General features: G+C 58.6%; 6 protein-coding genes across 6 annotated transcripts; all 6 read right to left on the reverse strand.

Annotated features, from left to right (window-relative positions):
- Positions 1-366: 366 nt before the first annotated feature.
- On the reverse strand, positions 367-1,179 carry LOC126160056 (uncharacterized). The gene has a single exon (XM_049916863.1). It carries the CDS (start codon positions 1,177-1,179, stop codon positions 367-369), a length of 813 nt encoding a protein of 270 aa, XP_049772820.1.
- An 807-nt stretch (positions 1,180-1,986) lies between these two features.
- Positions 1,987-2,583, reverse strand: LOC126160057 (trophinin-like). Its single transcript, XM_049916864.1, has one exon. The coding sequence runs from the start codon at positions 2,581-2,583 to the stop codon at positions 1,987-1,989; it is 597 nt and encodes a 198-aa protein (XP_049772821.1).
- Positions 2,580-3,392, reverse strand: LOC126160058 (uncharacterized). Its single transcript, XM_049916865.1, has one exon. It carries the CDS (start codon positions 3,390-3,392, stop codon positions 2,580-2,582), a length of 813 nt encoding a protein of 270 aa, XP_049772822.1.
- A 6,774-nt stretch (positions 3,393-10,166) lies between these two features.
- LOC126160059 (trophinin-like) lies at positions 10,167-10,763 on the reverse strand. The gene has a single exon (XM_049916866.1). It carries the CDS (start codon positions 10,761-10,763, stop codon positions 10,167-10,169), a length of 597 nt encoding a protein of 198 aa, XP_049772823.1.
- LOC126160060 (uncharacterized) lies at positions 10,760-11,374 on the reverse strand. Its single transcript, XM_049916867.1, has one exon. It carries the CDS (start codon positions 11,372-11,374, stop codon positions 10,760-10,762), a length of 615 nt encoding a protein of 204 aa, XP_049772824.1.
- On the reverse strand, positions 11,371-12,330 carry LOC126160061 (ice-structuring glycoprotein-like). The gene has a single exon (XM_049916868.1). The coding sequence runs from the start codon at positions 12,328-12,330 to the stop codon at positions 11,371-11,373; it is 960 nt and encodes a 319-aa protein (XP_049772825.1).
- Positions 12,331-16,396: the final 4,066 nt, after the last annotated feature.

Raw genomic sequence — 16,396 nt, forward strand, 5'->3', positions numbered from 1 at the left:
CAGCACTCCTTGCGATGGCAGCGCTCCTTGGAAAGGCAGCACTCCTTGCGAAGGCAGCACACATTGCAATGGCAGCACTCCTTGCGGATGCAGCACTCCCTGCGAAGGCAGCACTCTTTGCGAAGGCACCACTCCTTGCAAAGGCAGCACTTCCTGCAAAGGCAGCACTCCCTGCGAAGTCAGCCCTCCTTGCGAAAGCAGCACTCCTAGCGATGGCAGCACTCCTTGCGAAGCCAGCTCTCCTTAGAAGGGCAGCATTCCTCGCGAAGGCAGCACTCCTTGCGAAAGCAGCACTCCTTGCAAAGGCAGCACTGCTTGCAAAGGCACCAGCCCTTGCGAAGGCAGCACTCCCTGCAAAGGCAGCCCTCATTGCGAAGGGAGCACTCCTTGCGAAGGCAGCACTCCTTGCGAAGGCAGCACTCCTTGCGAAGGCAGCACTCCTTGTGATGGCAGCACTCTTTGGGAGGCAGCACTCGTTGCAAAGGCAGTACTCCCTGAGAAGGCAGCACTACTTGAAAATGCATTACCCCTTGCGAAGGCAGCACTCCCTGCGAAGGCAGCCCTCCTCTCGAAGGCAGGCCTCCTTGCGAAGACAACACTCCTAGCGAAGGCAGCACTCCTTGCGAAGGCAGCACTCCTTTCGAAGGCAGTACTCCTTGCGAAGGCAGCACTCCTTTTGAAGGCAGCACTAATACCGAAGGCAGCACACCTTGCGAAGGCAGCACACCCTGCGAATGCAGATCTCTGTGCAAAGGCAGCACTCCGTGGGAAGGCAGCACTACGTGCGAAGGCTGCACACCTTGCGAAGGCAGCACTCCTTGCGAAGGCAGCACTCCTTGTGAAGGCAGCACTCCTTGTGAAGGCAGCTCTCCTTGCGAAGGCAGCACTCCCTGCGTAGACAGCTCTCCCCGCGAAGGCAGCACTCCTAGTGAAGGCAGCACTCCTAGCAAAGGCAGCACTCCTAGCGAAGGCAGCACTCCTTGCGAAGGCAGCAATCCTTGCAAAGGCAGCACTCTTTGCGGAGGCAGCACTCTGTGCAAAGGCAGCACTCCCTGCAAAGGCAGCACTCTGTGCAAAGGCAGCACTCCTTGCGAAGGCAGCACTCCTTGGGAAGGCATTTCTCCTTGCGAAGGCAGCACTCCTTGCGAAGGCAGCACTCCTTGCAAAGGCAGCACTCATTGGAAGGCAGCACCCGTTGCAAAGGCAGTACTCCCTCTTTGCGAAGCAGCCCTCCCTGCGATGGCAGCACTCCTAGCGAAGGCAGCACTCCTTGCGATGGCAGCGCTCCTTGCAAAGGCAGCACTCCTTGCGAAGGCAGCACACCTTGCGAAGGCAGCACTCCTTGCGGATGCAGCACTCCCTGCGAAGGCAGCACTCATTGCGAAAGCAGCACTCCTTGCGAAGGCAGCACTCATTGGAAGGCAGCACTCGTTGCAAAGGCAGTACTCCCTGAGAAGGCAGCACTACTTGCGAAGGCATTACCCCTTGCGAAGGCAGCACTCCCTGCGAAGGCAGCCCTCCTCTCGAAGGCAGCCCTCCTTGCGAGGGGAGCACTCCTTGCGAAGGCAGCACTCCTTGCGAAGGCAGTACTCCTTGCAAAGGCAGCACTCCTTGCGAAGGCAGCACCCCTTGCGGAGGCACCACTCCTTCTGAACGCAGCACTCTTTGCGAAGGCAACACTCCTAGCGAAGGCAGCACTCCTTGCGAAGGCAGCACTCCTTGCGAAGGCAGTACTCCTTGCAAAGGCAGCACACCTTGCGAAGGCAGCACTCCTTGCGAAGGCTGCACTTTGTACGAAGGCAACACCCCTAGCGAAGGCAGCACTCTGTCCCAAGGCAGCACTCCATGGGAAGGCAGCACTCCTTGCGAAGGCAGCACTCCTTGCGAAGGCAGCACTCCTTGCGAAGGCAGCACTCCTTGCGAAGGCAGCACTCCTTGCGAAGACAGCACTCCTTGCGAAGGCAGCACTCCTAGCGAAGGCAGCCCTCATTGCGAAGGCAGCACTCCTTGCGAAGGCAGCACTCTTTGCGAAGGGAGCACTACTTGCGATGGCAGCACTCCTTGGAAGGCAGCACTCCTTGCAAAGGCAGTACTCCCTGCGAATGCAGAACTACTTGCGAAGGCATTACCCCTTGCGAAGGCAGCACTCCCTGCGAAGGCAGCCCTCCTTGCGAAGGCAGCCCTCCTTGCGAAGGCAGCATTCCTAGCGAAGGCAACAGTCCTTGCGATGGCAGCGCTCCTTGCAAAGGCAGCACTCCTTGCGAAGGCTGCACTCCTTGCGAAGGCAGCACTCCTTGCGGATACAGCACTCCCTGCGAAGGCAGCACTCCTTGCGAAGGCACCACTCCTTGCAAAGGCAGCACTTCCTGCAAAGGCAGCACTCCCTGCGAAGTCAGCCCTTCTTGCGAAAGCAGCACTCCTAGCGATGGCAGCACTCCTTGCGAAGCCAGCTCTCCTTAGAAGGGCAGCATTCCTCGCGAAGGCAGCACTCCTTGCGAAAGCAGCACTCCTTGCAAAGGCAGCACTGCTTGCAAAGGCACCAGCCCTTGCGAAGGCAGCACTCCCTGCAAAGGCAGCCCTCATTGCGAAGGGAGCACTCCTTGCGAAGGCAGCACTCCTTGCGAAGGCAGCACTCCTTGCGAAGGCAGCACTCCTTGTGATGGCAGCACTCTTTGGGAGGCAGCACTCGTTGCAAAGGCAGTACTCCCTGAGAAGGCAGCACTACTTGAAAATGCATTACCCCTTTCGAAGGCAGCACTCACTGCGAAGGCAGCCCTCCTCTCGAAGGCAGCCCTCCTTGCGAAGACAACACTCCTAGCAAAGGCAGCACTCCTTGCGAAGGCAGCACTCCTTTCGAAGGCAGTACTCCTTGCGAAGGCAGCACTCCTTTTGAAGGCAGCACTAATACCGAAGGCAGCACACCTTGCGAAGGCACCACACCCTGCGCATGCAGATCTCTGTGCAAAGGCAGCACTCCGTGGGAAGGCAGCACTACGTGCGAAGGCTGCACTCCTTGCGAAGGCAGCACTCCTTGCGAAGGCAGCACTCCTTGTGAAGGCAGCATTCCTTGTGAAGGCAGCTCTCCTTGCGAAGGCAGCACTCCCTGCGTAGACAGCTCTCCCCGCGAAGGCAGCACTCCTAGCGAAGGCAGCACTCCTAGCAAAGGCAGCACTCCTAGCGAAGGCAGCACTCCTTGCGAAGGCAGCAATCCTTGCAAAGGCAGCACTCTTTGCGGAGGCAGCACTCTGTGCAAAGGCAGCACTCCCTGCAAAGGCAGCACTCTGTGCAAAGGCAGCACTCCTTGCGAAGGCAGCACTCCTTGGGAAGGCATTTCTCCTTGCGAAGGCAGCACTCCTTGCGAAGGCAGCACTCCTTGCAAAGGCAGCACTCATTGGAAGGCAGCACCCGTTGCAAAGGCAGTACTCCCTCTTTGCGAAGCAGCCCTCCTTGCGATGGCAGCACTCCTAGCGAAGGCAGCACTCCTTGCGATGGCAGCGCTCCTTGCAAAGGCAGCACTCCTTGCGAAGGCAGCACACCTTGCGAAGGCAGCACTCCTTGCGGATGCAGCACTCCCTGCGAAGGCAGCACTCTTTGCGAAAGCAGCACTCCTTGCGAAGGCAGCACTCATTGGAAGGCAGCACTCGTTGCAAAGGCAGTACTCCCTGAGAAGGCAGCACTACTTGCGAAGGCATTACCCCTTGCGAAGGCAGCACTCCCTGCGAAGGCAGCCCTCCTCTCGAAGGCAGCCCTCCTTGCGAGGGGAGCACTCCTTGCGAAGGCAGCACTCCTTGCGAAGGCAGTACTCCTTGCAAAGGCAGCACTCCTTGCGAAGGCAGCACCCCTTGCGGAGGCACCACTCCTTCTGAACGCAGCACTCTTTGCGAAGGCAACACTCCTAGCGAAGGCAGCACTCCTTGCGAAGGCAGCACTCCTTGCGAAGGCAGTACTCCTTGCAAAGGCAGCACACCTTGCGAAGGCAGCACTCCTTGCAAAGGCTGCACTTTGTACGAAGGCAACACCCCTAGCGAAGGCAGCACTCTGTCCTAAGGCAGCACTCCATGGGAAGGCAGCACTCCTTGCGAAGGCAGCACTCCTTGCGAAGGCAGCACTCCTTGCGAAGGCAGCACTCCTTGCGAAGGCAGCACTCCTTGCGAAGACAGCACTCCTTGCGAAGGCAGCACTCCTAGCGAAGGCAGCCCTCATTGCGAAGGCAGCACTCCTTGCGAAGGCAGCACTCTTTGCGAAGGGAGCACTACTTGCGAAGGCAGCACTCCTTGGAAGGCAGCACTCCTTGCAAAGGCAGTACTCCCTGCGAAAGCAGAACTACTTGCGAAGGCATTACCCCTTGCGAAGGCAGCACTCCCTGCGAAGGCAGCCCTCTTTGCGAAGGCAGCCCTCCTTGCGAAGGCAGCACTCCTAGCGAAGCAACAGTTCTTGCGATGGCTGCGCTCCTTGCAAAGGCAGCACTCCTTGCGAAGGCAGCACTGCTTGCGAAGGCACCACCCCTTGCGAAGGCAGCACTCCCTGCAAAGGCAGCTCTCATTGCGAAGGCAGCACTCCTAGCGAAGGCAGTACTCCTTGCGGAGGCAGCACTCCTTGCGAAGGCAGCACTCCCAGCGTAGGCAGCACTCCCTGCGAAGGCAGCACTCCTAGCGAAGGCAGCACTCCTACCGAAGGCAGCACTCCTTGCGAAGGCAGCAATCCTTGCAAAGGCAGCACTCCTTGCGAAGCCAACAGTCCATGCAAAGGCAGCAGTCCTTACGGAGGCAGCACTCTGTGCAAAGGCAGCACTCCCTGCAAAGGCAGCACTCTGTGCAAAGGCAGCACTCCTTTCGAAGGCAGCACTCTTTGCAAAGGCAGCCCTCCTTGCGAAGGCAGCACTCTGTCAAAGGAAGCACTCCGTGTGAAGGCAGCACTATGTGCGAAGGCTGCACTCCGTGCGAAGGCAGCACTCCTTGCGAAGGCAGCAGTCCTTGCGAAGGCAGCACTCCTTGCGAAGGCAGCACTCCTTGCGAAGGCAGCACTCCCTGCGTAGGCAGCACTCCCTGCGTAGGCAGCACTCCCTGCGAAGGCAGCCCTCCTTGCGAAGGCAGCACTCTGTCAAAGGAAACACTCTGTGTGAAGGCAGCACTATGTGCGAAGGGTGCACACTGTGCGAAAGCAGCACTCCTTGCGAAGGCAGAACTCCTTGCGAAGGCAGCACTCCTTGTGAAGGCAGCACTCCTTGTGAAGGCAGCTTTCCTTGCGAAGGCAGCACTCCCTGTGTAGGCAGCTCTCCCTGCGAAGGCAGCACTCCTAGCAAAGGCAGCACTCCTAGCGATGGCAGCACTCCTTGCGAAGGCAGCAATCCTTGCAAAGGCAGCAATCCTTGGAAGGCAGCACTCCTTGCAAAGGCAGTACTCCCTGCGAATGCAGAACTACTTGCGAAGGCATTACCCCTTGCGAAGGCAGCACTCCCTGCGAAGGCAGCCCTCTTTGCGAAGGCAGCCCTCCTTGCGAAGGCAGCATTCCTAGCGAAGGCAACAGTCCTTGCGATGGCAGCGCTCCTTGCAAAGGCAGCACTCCTTGCGAAGGCTGCACTCCTTGCGAAGGCAGCACTCCTTGCGGATACAGCACTCCCTGCGAAGGCAGCACTCCTTGCGAAGGCACCACTCCTTGCAAAGGCAGCACTTCCTGCAAAGGCAGCACTCCCTGCGAAGTCAGCCCTTCTTGCGAAAGCAGCACTCCTAGCGATGGCAGCACTCCTTGCGAAGCCAGCTCTCCTTAGAAGGGCAGCATTCCTCGCGAAGGCAGCACTCCTTGCGAAAGCAGCACTCCTTGCAAAGGCAGCACTGCTTGCAAAGGCACCAGCCCTTGCGAAGGCAGCACTCCCTGCAAAGGCAGCCCTCATTGCGAAGGGAGCACTCCTTGCGAAGGCAGCACTCCTTGCGAAGGCAGCACTCCTTGCGAAGGCAGCACTCCTTGTGATGGCAGCACTCTTTGGGAGGCAGCACTCGTTGCAAAGGCAGTACTCCCTGAGAAGGCAGCACTACTTGAAAATGCATTACCCCTTGCGAAGGCAGCACTCCCTGCGAAGGCAGCCCTCCTCTCGAAGGCAGCCCTCCTTGCGAAGACAACACTCCTAGCGAAGGCAGCACTCCTTGCGAAGGCAGCACTCCTTTCGAAGGCAGTACTCCTTGCGAAGGCAGCACTCCTTTTGAAGGCAGCACTAACACCGAAGGCAGCACACCTTGCGAAGGCACCACACCCTGCGCATGCAGATCTCTGTGCAAAGGCAGCACTCCGTGGGAAGGCAGCACTACGTGCGAAGGCTGCACTCCTTGCGAAGGCAGCACTCCTTGCGAAGGCAGCACTCCTTGGGAAGGCATTTCTCCTTGCGAAGGCAGCACTCCTTGCGAAGGCAGCACTCCTTGCAAAGGCAGCACTCATTGGAAGGCAGCACCCGTTGCAAAGGCAGTACTCCCTCTTTGCGAAGCAGCCCTCCTTGCGATGGCAGCACTCCTAGCGAAGGCAGCACTCCTTGTGATGGCAGCGCTCCTTGCAAAGGCAGCTCTCCTTGCGAAGGCAGCACACCTTGCGAAGGCAGCACTCCTTGCGGATGCAGCACTCCCTGCGAAGGCAGCACTCTTTGCGAAAGCAGCACTCCTTGCGAAGGCAGCACTCATTGGAAGGCAGCACTCGTTGCAAAGGCAGTACTCCCTGAGAAGGCAGCACTACTTGCGAAGGCATTACCCCTTGCGAAGGCAGCACTCCCTGCGAAGGCAGCCCTCCTCTCGAAGGCAGCCCTCATTGCGAGGGGAGCACTCCTTGCGAAGGCATTACTCCTTGCGAAGGCAGTACTCCTTGCAAAGGCAGCACTCCTTGCGAAGGCAGCACCCCTTGCGGAGGCACCACTCCTTCTGAACGCAGCACTCTTTGCGAAGGCAACACTCCTAGCGAAGGCAGCACTCCTTGCGAAGGCAGCACTCCTTGCGAAGGCAGTACTCCTTGCAAAGGCAGCACACCTTGCGAAGGCAGCACTCCTTGCGAAGGCTGCACTTTGTACGAAGGCAACACCCCTAGCGAAGGCAGCACTCTGTCCTAAGGCAGCACTCCATGGGAAGGCAGCACTCCTTGCGAAGGCAGCACTCCTTGCGAAGGCAGCACTCCTTGCGAAGGCAGCACTCCTTGCGAAGGCAGCACTCCTTGCGAAGACAGCACTCCTTGCGAAGGCAGCACTCCTAGCGAAGGCAGCCCTCATTGCGAAGGCAGCACTCCTTGCGAAGGGAGCACTACTTGCGAAGGCAGCACTCCTTGGAAGGCAGCACTCCTTGCAAAGGCAGTACTCCCTGCGAAAGCAGAACTACTTGCGAAGGCATTACCCCTTGCGAAGGCAGCACTCCCTGCGAAGGCAGCCCTCTTTGCGAAGGCAGCCCTCCTTGCGAAGGAAGCACTCCTAGCGAAGCAACAGTTCTTGCGATGGCTGCGCTCCTTGCAAAGGCAGCACTCCTTGCGAAGGCAGCACTGCTTGCGAAGGCACCACCCCTTGCGAAGGCAGCACTCCCTGCAAAGGCAGCTCTCATTGCGAAGGCAGCACTCCTAGCGAAGGCAGCACTCCTTGCGGAGGCAGCACTCCTTGCGAAGGCAGCACTCCCAGCGTAGGCAGCACTCCCTGCGAAGGCAGCACTCCTAGCGAAGGCAGCACTCCTACCGAAGGCAGCCCTCCTTGCGAAGGCTGCAATCCTTGCAAAGGCAGCACTCCTTCCGAAGCCAACAGTCCATGCAAAGGCAGCAGTCCTTACGGAGGCAGCACTCTGTGCAAAGGCAGCACTCCCTGCAAAGGCAGCACTCTGTGCAAAGGCAGCACTCCTTTCGAAGGCAGCACTCTTTGCAAAGGCAGCCCTCCTTGCGAAGGCAGCACTCTGTCAAAGGAAGCACTCCGTGTGAAGGCAGCACTATGTGCGAAGGCTGCACTCCGTGCGAAGGCAGCACTCCTTGCGAAGGCAGCAGTCCTTGCGAAGGCAGCACTCCTTGCGAAGGCAGCACTCCTTGCGAAGGCAGCACTCCCTGCGTAGGCAGCACTCCCTGCGTAGGCAGCACTCCCTGCGAAGGCAGCCCTCCTTGCGAAGGCAGCACTCTGTCAAAGGAAACACTCTGTGTGAAGGCAGCACTATGTGCGAAGGGTGCACACTGTGCGAAAGCAGCACTCCTTGCGAAGGCAGAACTCCTTGCGAAGGCAACACTCCTTGCGAAGGCAGCACTCCTTGTGAAGGCAGCTTTCCTTGCGAAGGCAGCACTCCCTGTGTAGGCAGCTCTCCCTGCGAAGGCAGCACTCCTAGCAAAGGCAGCACTCCTAGCGATGGCAGCACTCCTTGCGAAGGCAGCAATCCTTGCAAAGGCAGCAATCCTTGCAAAGGCAGCAATCCTTGCAAAGGCAGCACTGCTTGCGAAGGCAACAGTACATACAAAGGCAGCACTCCTTGCGGAGGCAGCACTCTGTGCAAAGGCAGCACTCCCTGCAAAGGCAGCACTCTGTGCAAAGTCAGCACTCCTTGCGAAGGCAGCACTCCTTGCGAAGGCAGCACTCCTTGCGAAGGCTCCACTCCTTGCGAAGGCAGCACTCTGAGCAAAAGCAGCACTCCATTTGAAGGCTGCACTCCGTGCGAAGGGAGCACTCCTTGCAAAGGCAGCACTGATTGGAAGGCAGCACTCGTTGCTAAGGCAGTACTCCCTGTGAAGGCAGCAGTACTTGCGAAGGCATTACCCCTTGCGAAGGCAGCACTCCATGTGAAGGAAGCCCTCCTTGCGAAGGCAGCCCTCCGTGCAAAGGCAGCACTTCTAGCGAAGGCAGCACTCCTTGCGAAGGCAGCAATCCTTGCAAAGGCAGCACTCCTTGCGAAGGCAACAGTCCATGCAAACGCAGCACTCCTTGCGGAGGCAGCACTCTGTGCAAAGGCAGTACTCCCTGCAAAGGCAGCACTCTGTGCAAAGGCAGCACTCCTTGCGAAGGCAGCACTCCTTGCGAAGGCAGCACTCCTTGCGAAGGCAGCACTCCTTGCAAAGGCAGCACTCCTTGCAAAGGCAGCACTTCTTGCAAAGGCAGCACTCCTGGCAAGGGAAAACCCCATACGAAGACAGCACTCCCTACAAAGGCAGCCCCCGTTGCGAAGGCAGCACTCCTTGCGAAGGCAGCACTCCTTGTGAAGGCAGCACTCCTTGCAAAGGCAGCACTCATTGGAAGGCAGCACTCGTTGCAAAGGCAGTACTCCCTCTTTGCGAAGGCAGCCCCTCCTTGCGAAGGCAGCACTCCCAGCGAAGGCAGCACTCCTTGCGATGGCAGCACACATTGCAAAGGCAGCACTCCTTGCGGATGCAGCACTCCCTGCGAAGGCAGCACTCCTTTCGAAGACACCATTCCTTGCGAAGGCAGTACTCCCTGCAAAGGCAGCACTCTCTGCGAAGGCAGCCTCCCTTGCGAAAGCAGCACTCCTTGGGAAGGCAGCACTCATTGGAAGGCAGCACTCGTTGCAAAGGCAGTACTGCCTGAGAAGTAGCACTACTTGCGAAGGCATTACCCCTTGCGAAGGCAGCACTCCCTGCGAAGGCAGCCCTCCTCTCGAAGGCAGCCCTCCTTGCGAAGACATCACTCCTAGCGAAGGCAGTACTCCCTGCGAAGGCAGCCCTCCTTGCGAAGGCAGCCCTCTTTGCGAGGGCAACACTCCTAGCGAAGGCAGCACTCCTTGCGAAGGCAGCCCTCCTTGCAAAGGCAGTACTCCTTGCAAAGGCAGCACTCCTTGCGAAGGCATCACCCCTTGCGGAGGCACCACTCATTCTGAACGCAGCACTCCTTGCGAAGGCAACACTGGTAACGAAGGCAGCACTCCTTGCGAAGGCAGCACTCCTTGCGAAGGCAGTACTCCTCGCAAAGGCAGCACACCTTGCGAAGGTAGCACTCCTTGCGAAGGCTGCACTGTGTACGAATGCAACACTCCTAGCGAAGGCAGCACTCTGTCCCAAGGCAGCACTCCTTGGGAAGGCAGCACTCCCTGCGAAGGCAGCACTCCCTGCGAAGGCAGCACTCCTTGCGAAGGCAGCACTCCTTGCGAAGACAGCACTCCTTGCGAAGGCAGCACTCCTTGCGAAGGCAGCACTCCTTGCGAAGGCAGCACTTCTAGCGAAGGCAGCCCTCATTGCGAAGGCAGCACTCCTTGCGAAGGCAGCACTCTTTGCGAAGGGAGCACTACTTGCGAAGGCAGCACTCCTTGGAAGGCAGCACTCCTTGTAAAGGCAGTACTCCCTGTGAATGCAGAACTACTTGCGAAGGCATTACCCCTTGCGAAGGCAGCACTCCCTGCGAAGGCAGCCCTCTTTGCGAAGGCAGCCCTCCCTGTGAAGGCAGCACTCCTAGCGAAGGCAACAGTCCTTGCGATGGCAGTGCTCCTTGCAAAGGCAGCACTCCTTGCGAAGGCAGCACTCCTTGCGAAGGCAGCACTCCTTGCGGATGCAGCACTCCCTGCGAAGGCAGCACTCCTTGCGAAGGCACCACTCCTTGCAAAGGCAGCACTTCCTGCAAAGGCAGCACTCCCTGCGAAGTCAGCCCTCCTTGCGAAAGCAGCACTCCTAGCGATGGCAGCACTCCTTGCGAAGCCAGCTCTCCTTAGAAGGGCAGCATTCCTAGCGAAGGCAGCACTCCTCGCGAAAGCAGCACTCCTTGCAAAGGCAGCACTGCTTGCAAAGGCACCAGCCCTTGCGAAGGCAGCACTCCCTGCAAAGGCAGCCCTCATTGCGAAGGGAGCACTCCTTGCGAAGGCAGCACTCCTTGCGAAGGCAGCACTCCTTGCGAAGGCAGCACTCCTTGTGATGGCAGCACTCTTTGGGAGGCAGCACTCGTTACAAAGCCAGTACTCCCTGAGAAGGCAGCACTACTTGAAAATGCATTACCCCTTGCGAAGGCAGCACTCCCTGCGAAGGCAGCCCTCCTCTCGAAGGCAGCCCTCCTTGCGAAGACAACACTCCTAGCGAAGGCAGCACTCCTTGCGAAGGCAGCACTCCTTTCGAAGGCAGTACTCCTTGCGAAGGCAGCACTCCTTTTGAAGGCAGCACTCCTACCGAAGGCAGCACACCTTGCGAAGGCACCACACCCTGCGAATGCAGATCTCTGTGCAAAGGCAGCACTCCTTGCGAGGGCAGCACTCCTTGCGAAGGCATTTCTCCTTGCGAAGGCAGCACTCCTTGCAAAGCCAGGAGTCCTGGCGAAGGCAAAACCCCTTATGAAGACAGCACTCCCTACAAAGGCAGCCCTCGTTGCGAAGGCAGCACTCCTTGCGAAGGCAGCACTCCTTGCGAAGGCAGCACTCCTTGCGAAGGCAGCACTCCTTGCAAAGGCAGCACTCATTGGAAGGCAGCACTCGTTGCAAAGGCAGTACTCCCTCTTTGCGAAGCAGCCCTCCTTGCGAAGGCAGCACTCCTAGCGAAGGCAGCACTCCTTGCGATGGCAGCGCTCCTTGCAAAGGCAGCGCTCCTAGCGAAGGCAGCACTCCTTGCGATGGCAGCGCTCCTTGCAAAGGCAGCACTCCTTGCGAAGGCAGCACTCCTTGCAAAGGCAGCACTCCCAGCGTAGGCAGCACTCCCTGCGAAGGCAGCACTCCTAGCGAAGGCAGCACTCCTAGCGAAGGCAGCACTCCTTGCGAAGGCAGCAATCCTTGCAAAGGCAGCACTCCTTGCGAAGGCAACAGTCCATGCAAAGGCAGCAGTCTTTATGGAGGCAGCACTCTGTGCAAAGACAGCACTCCCTGCAAAGGCAGCACTCTGTGCAAAGGCAGCACTCCTTTCGAAGGCAGCACTCTTTGCAAAGGCAGCCCTCCTTGCGAAGGCAGCACTCCTAGCAAAGGCAACAGTCCTTGCGATGGCTTCGCTCCTTGCAAAGGCAGCACTCCTTGCGAAGGCAGCACTGCTTGCGAAGGCACCACTCCTTGCGAAGGCAGCACTCCTAGCAAAGGCAGCACTCCTAGTGAAGGCAGCACTCCTTGCGAAGGCAGCAATCCTTGCAAAGGCAGCACTCTTTGCAGAGGCAGCACTCTGTGCAAAGGCAGCACTCCCTGCAAAGGCAGCACTCTGTGCAAAGGCAGCACTCCTTGCGAGGGCAGCACTCCTTGCGAAGGCATTTCTCCTTGCGAAGGCAGCACTCCTTGCAAAGCCAGCAGTCCTGGCGAAGGCAAAACCCCTTATGAAGACAGCACTCCCTACAAAGGCAGCCCTCGTTGCGAAGGCAGCACTCCTTGCGAAGGCAGCACTCCTTGCGAAGGCAGCACTCCTTGCGAAGGCAGCACTCCTTGCAAAGGCAGCACTCATTGGAAGGCAGCACTCGTTGCAAAGGCAGTACTCCCTCTTTGCGAAGCAGCCCTCCTTGCGAAGGCAGCACTCCTAGCGAAGGCAGCACTCCTTGCGATGGCAGCGCTCCTTGCAAAGGCAGCACTCCTTGCGAAGGCAGCACAACTTGCGAAGGCAGCACTCCTTGCGGATGCAGCACTCCCTGCGAAGGCAGCACTCCTTGCGAAGGCAGCACTCATTGGAAGGCAGCACTCATTGGAAGGCAGCACTCGTTGCAAAGGCAGTACTCCCTGAGAAGGCAGCACTACTTGCGAAGTCATTACCCCTTGCGAAGGCAGCACTCCCTGCGAAGGCAGCCCTCCTCTCGAAGGCAGCCCTCCTTGCGAAGGCAGCACTCCTTGCGAAGGCAGCACTCCTTGCGAAGGCAGTACTCCTTGCAAAGGCAGCACTCCTTGCGAAGGCAGCACCCCTTGCGGAGGCACCACTCCTTCTGAACGCTGCAATCCTTGCGAAGGCAACACTGCTAGCGAAGGCAGCACTCCTTGCGATGGCAGCACTCCTTGCGAAGGCAGTACTCCTTGCAAAGGCAGCACACCTTGCGAAGGCAGCACTCCTTGCGAAGGCTGCACTGTGTACGAAGGCAACACCCCTAGCGAAGGCAGCACTCTGTCCCAAGGCAGCACTCCATGGGAAGGCAGCACTCCTTGCGAAGGCAGCACTCCTTGCGAAGGCAGCACTCCTTGCGAAGGCAGCACTCCTTGCAAAGGCAGCACTCCTTGCGAAGGCAGCACTCCTTGCGAAGACAGCACTCCTTGTGAAGGCAGCACTCCTAGCGAAGGCAGCCCTCATTGCGAAGGCAGCACTCCTTGCGAAGGCAGCACTCTTTGCGAAGGGAGCACTACTTGCGAAGGCAGCACTCCTTGGAAGGCAGCATTCCTTGCAAAGGCAGTACTCCCTGCGAAAGCAGAACTACTTGCGAAGGCATTACCCCTTGCGAAGGCAGCACTCCCTGCGAAGGCAGCCCTCTTTGCGAAGGCAGCCCTCCTTGCGAAGGCAGCACTCCTAGCGAAGGCAACAGTCCTTGCGATGGCTTCGCTCCTTGCAAAGGCAGCACTCCTTGCGAAGGCAACACTGCTTGCGAAGGCACCACTCCTTGCGAAGGCAGCACTCCCTGCAAAGGCAGCACTCCCTGCGAAGGCAGCCCTCATTGCGAAGGCAGCACTCCTAGCGAAGGCAGCTCTCCTTGCGAAGGCAGATCTCCTTGCAAAGGCAGCACTCCCTGCGAAGGCAGCACTCCTTGCGAAGGCAGCACTCCTTCGAAGGCAGCACTCCTTGCGGATGCAGCACTCCCTGCGATGGCAGCACTCCCTGCGAAGGCACCACTCCTTGCGAAGGCAGCACTCGCTGCAAAGGCAGCACTCCCTGCGAAGTCAGCCCTCCTTGCGAAAGCAGCACTCCCAGCGATGGCAGCACTCCTTGCGAAGCCAGCTCTCCTTAGAAGGGCAGCACTCCTTGCGAAGACACCTTCCCTTGCGAAGGCAGCACTCCCTGCAATGGCAGCCCTCATTGCGAAGGCAGCACTCCTTGCGAAGGCAGCACTCCTTGCGAAGGCAGCACTCCTTCGAAGGCAGCACTCATTGGGAGGCAGCACTTGTTGCAAACGCAGTACTCCCTGAGAAGGCAGCACTACTTGCGAATGCATTACCCCTTTCGAAGGCAGCACTCCCTGCGAAGGCAGCCCTCCTCTGGAAGGCAGCACTCCTTGCGATGACAACACTCCTAGCGAAGGCAGCACTCCTTGCGAAAGCAGCACTCCTTTCGAAGACAATACTCCTTGCAAAGGCTGCACTCCTTTTAAAGACACCCTGCGAATGCAGATCTCAGTGCAAAGGCAGCACTCCATGGGTAGGCAGCACTAAGTGCGAAGGCTGCACTCCGTACGAAGGCAGCACTCCTTGCAAAGGCAGCTCTGCCTGCAAAGGCAGCAGTCCCTGCGAATTCAGCCCTCCTTGCGAAGCAGCACTCCTAGTGATGGCAGCACTCCTTGCGAAGGCATATCTCCTTACGAAGGCAGCACTCCTTGCAGAGGCAGCACTCTTTGCGAAGGCACCACCCCTTGCGAAGCCAGCACTCGCTGCAAAGGCAGCCCTCATTGCGAAGGCAGCACTCCTTGCGAAGGCAGCACTGCTTGCGAAGGCACCACCCCTTGCGAAGGCAGCACTCCCTGCAAAGGCAGCTCTCATTGCGAAGGCAGCACTCCTAGCGAAGGCAGCACTCCTTGCGGAGGCAGCACTCCTTGCGAAGGCAGCACTCCCAGCGTAGGCAGCACTCCCTGCGAAGGCAGCACTCCTAGCGAAGGCAGCACTCCTACCGAAGGCAGCACTCCTTGCGAAGGCAGCAATCCTTGCAAAGGCAGCACTCCTTGCGAAGGCAACAGTCCATGCAAAGGCAGCAGTCCTTACGGAGGCAGCACTCTGTGCAAAGGCAGCACTCCCTGCAAAGGCAGCACTCTGTGCAAAGGCAGCACTCCTTTCGAAGGCAGCACTCTTTGCAAAGGCAGCCCTCCTTGCGAAGGCAGCACTCTGTCAAAGGAAGCACTCCGTGTGAAGGCAGCACTATGTGCGAAGGCTGCACTCCGTGCGAAGGCAGCACTCCTTGCGAAGGCAGCAGTCCTTGCGAAGGCAGCACTCCTTGCGAAGGCAGCACTCCTTGCGAAGGCAGCACTCCCTGCGTAGGCAGCACTCCCTGCGTAGGCAGCACTCCCTGCGAAGGCAGCCCTCCTTGCGAAGGCAGCACTCTGTCAAAGGAAGCACTCTGTGTGAAGGCAGCACTATGTGCGAAGGGTGCACACCCTGCGAAAGCAGCACTCCTTGCGAAGGCAGAACTCCTTGCGAAGGCAGCACTCCTTGCGAAGGCAGCACTCCTTGTGAAGGCAGCTTTCCTTGCGAAGGCAGCACTCCCTGTGTAGGCAGCTCTCCCTGCGAAGGCAGCACTCCTAGCAAAGGCAGCACTCCTAGCGATGGCAGCACTCCTTGCGAAGGCAGCAATCCTTGCAAAGGCAGCAATCCTTGCAAAGGCAGCAATCCTTGCAAAGGCAGCAATCCTTGCAAAGGCAGCACTGCTTGCGAAGGCAACAGTACATACAAAGGCAGCACTCCTTGCGGAGGCAGCACTCTGTGCAAAGGCAGCACTCCCTGCAAAGGCAGCCCTCTGTGCAAAGTCAGCACTCCTTGCGAAGGCAGCACTCCTTGCGAAGGCAGCACTCCTTGCGAAGGCTCCACTCCTTGCGAAGAAAGCACTCTGAGCAAAAGCAGCACTCCATTTGAAGGCTGCACTCCGTGCGAAGGGAGCACTCCTTGCAAAGGCAGCACTGATTGGAAGGCAGCACTCGTTGCTAAGGCAGTACACCCTGTGAAGGCAGCAGTACTTGCGAAGGCATTACCCCTTGCGAAATCAGCACTCCATGTGAAGGGAGCCCTCCTTGCGAAGGCAGCCCTCCGTGCGAAGGCAGCACTTCTAGCGAAGGCAGCACTCCATGCGAAGGCAGCAATCCTTGCAAAGGCAGCACTCCTTGCGAAGGCAACAGTCCATGCAAAGGCAGCACTCCTTGCGGAGGCAGCACTCTGTGCAAAGGCAGTACTCCCTGCAAAGGCAGCACTCTGTGCAAAGGCAGCACTCCTTGCGAAGGCAGCACTCCTTGCGAAGGCAGCACTCCTTGCGAAGGCAGCACTCCTTGCAAAGGCAGCACTCCTTGCAAAGGCAGCACTTCTTGCAAAGGCAGCACTCCTGGCAAGGGAAAACCCCATACGAAGACAGCACTCCCTACAAAGGCAGCCCCCGTTGCGAAGGCAGCACTCCTCTCGAAGGCAGCCCTCCTTGCGAAGACATCACTCCTAGCGAAGGCAGTACTCCCTGCGAAGGCAGCCCTCCTCTCGAAGGCAGCCCTCCTTGCGAAGACATCACTCCTAGCGAAGGCAGTACTCCCTGCGAAGGCAGCCCTCCTTGCGAAGGCAGCCCTCTTTGCGAGGGCAACACTCCTAGCGAAGGCAGCACTCCTTGCGAAGGCAGCCCTCCTTGCAAAGGCAGT

Source organism: Schistocerca cancellata, unplaced genomic scaffold (genome assembly GCF_023864275.1).
Source record: "Schistocerca cancellata isolate TAMUIC-IGC-003103 unplaced genomic scaffold, iqSchCanc2.1 HiC_scaffold_1150, whole genome shotgun sequence".
Taxonomy (NCBI): domain Eukaryota; kingdom Metazoa; phylum Arthropoda; class Insecta; order Orthoptera; family Acrididae; genus Schistocerca; species Schistocerca cancellata.

Excerpts from the sequence above, each read along its gene's own strand:
- LOC126160058 (XM_049916865.1), bottom strand. The coding sequence starts at position 3,392 with ATGAGTGCTGCCTTTGCAAGGAGTGCTGCCTTCGCAAGGAGTGCTGCC.
- LOC126160056 (XM_049916863.1), bottom strand. The coding sequence starts at position 1,179 with ATGAGTGCTGCCTTTGCAAGGAGTGCTGCCTTCGCAAGGAGTGCTGCC.
- LOC126160057 (XM_049916864.1), bottom strand. The coding sequence starts at position 2,583 with ATGAGGGCTGCCTTTGCAGGGAGTGCTGCCTTCGCAAGGGCTGGTGCC.
- LOC126160061 (XM_049916868.1), bottom strand. The coding sequence starts at position 12,330 with ATGAGTGCTGCCTTTGCAAGGAGTGCTGCCTTCGCAAGGAGTGCTGCC.
- LOC126160059 (XM_049916866.1), bottom strand. The coding sequence starts at position 10,763 with ATGAGGGCTGCCTTTGCAGGGAGTGCTGCCTTCGCAAGGGCTGGTGCC.
- LOC126160060 (XM_049916867.1), bottom strand. The coding sequence starts at position 11,374 with ATGAGTGCTGCCTTTGCAAGGAGTGCTGCCTTCGCAAGGAGTGCTGCC.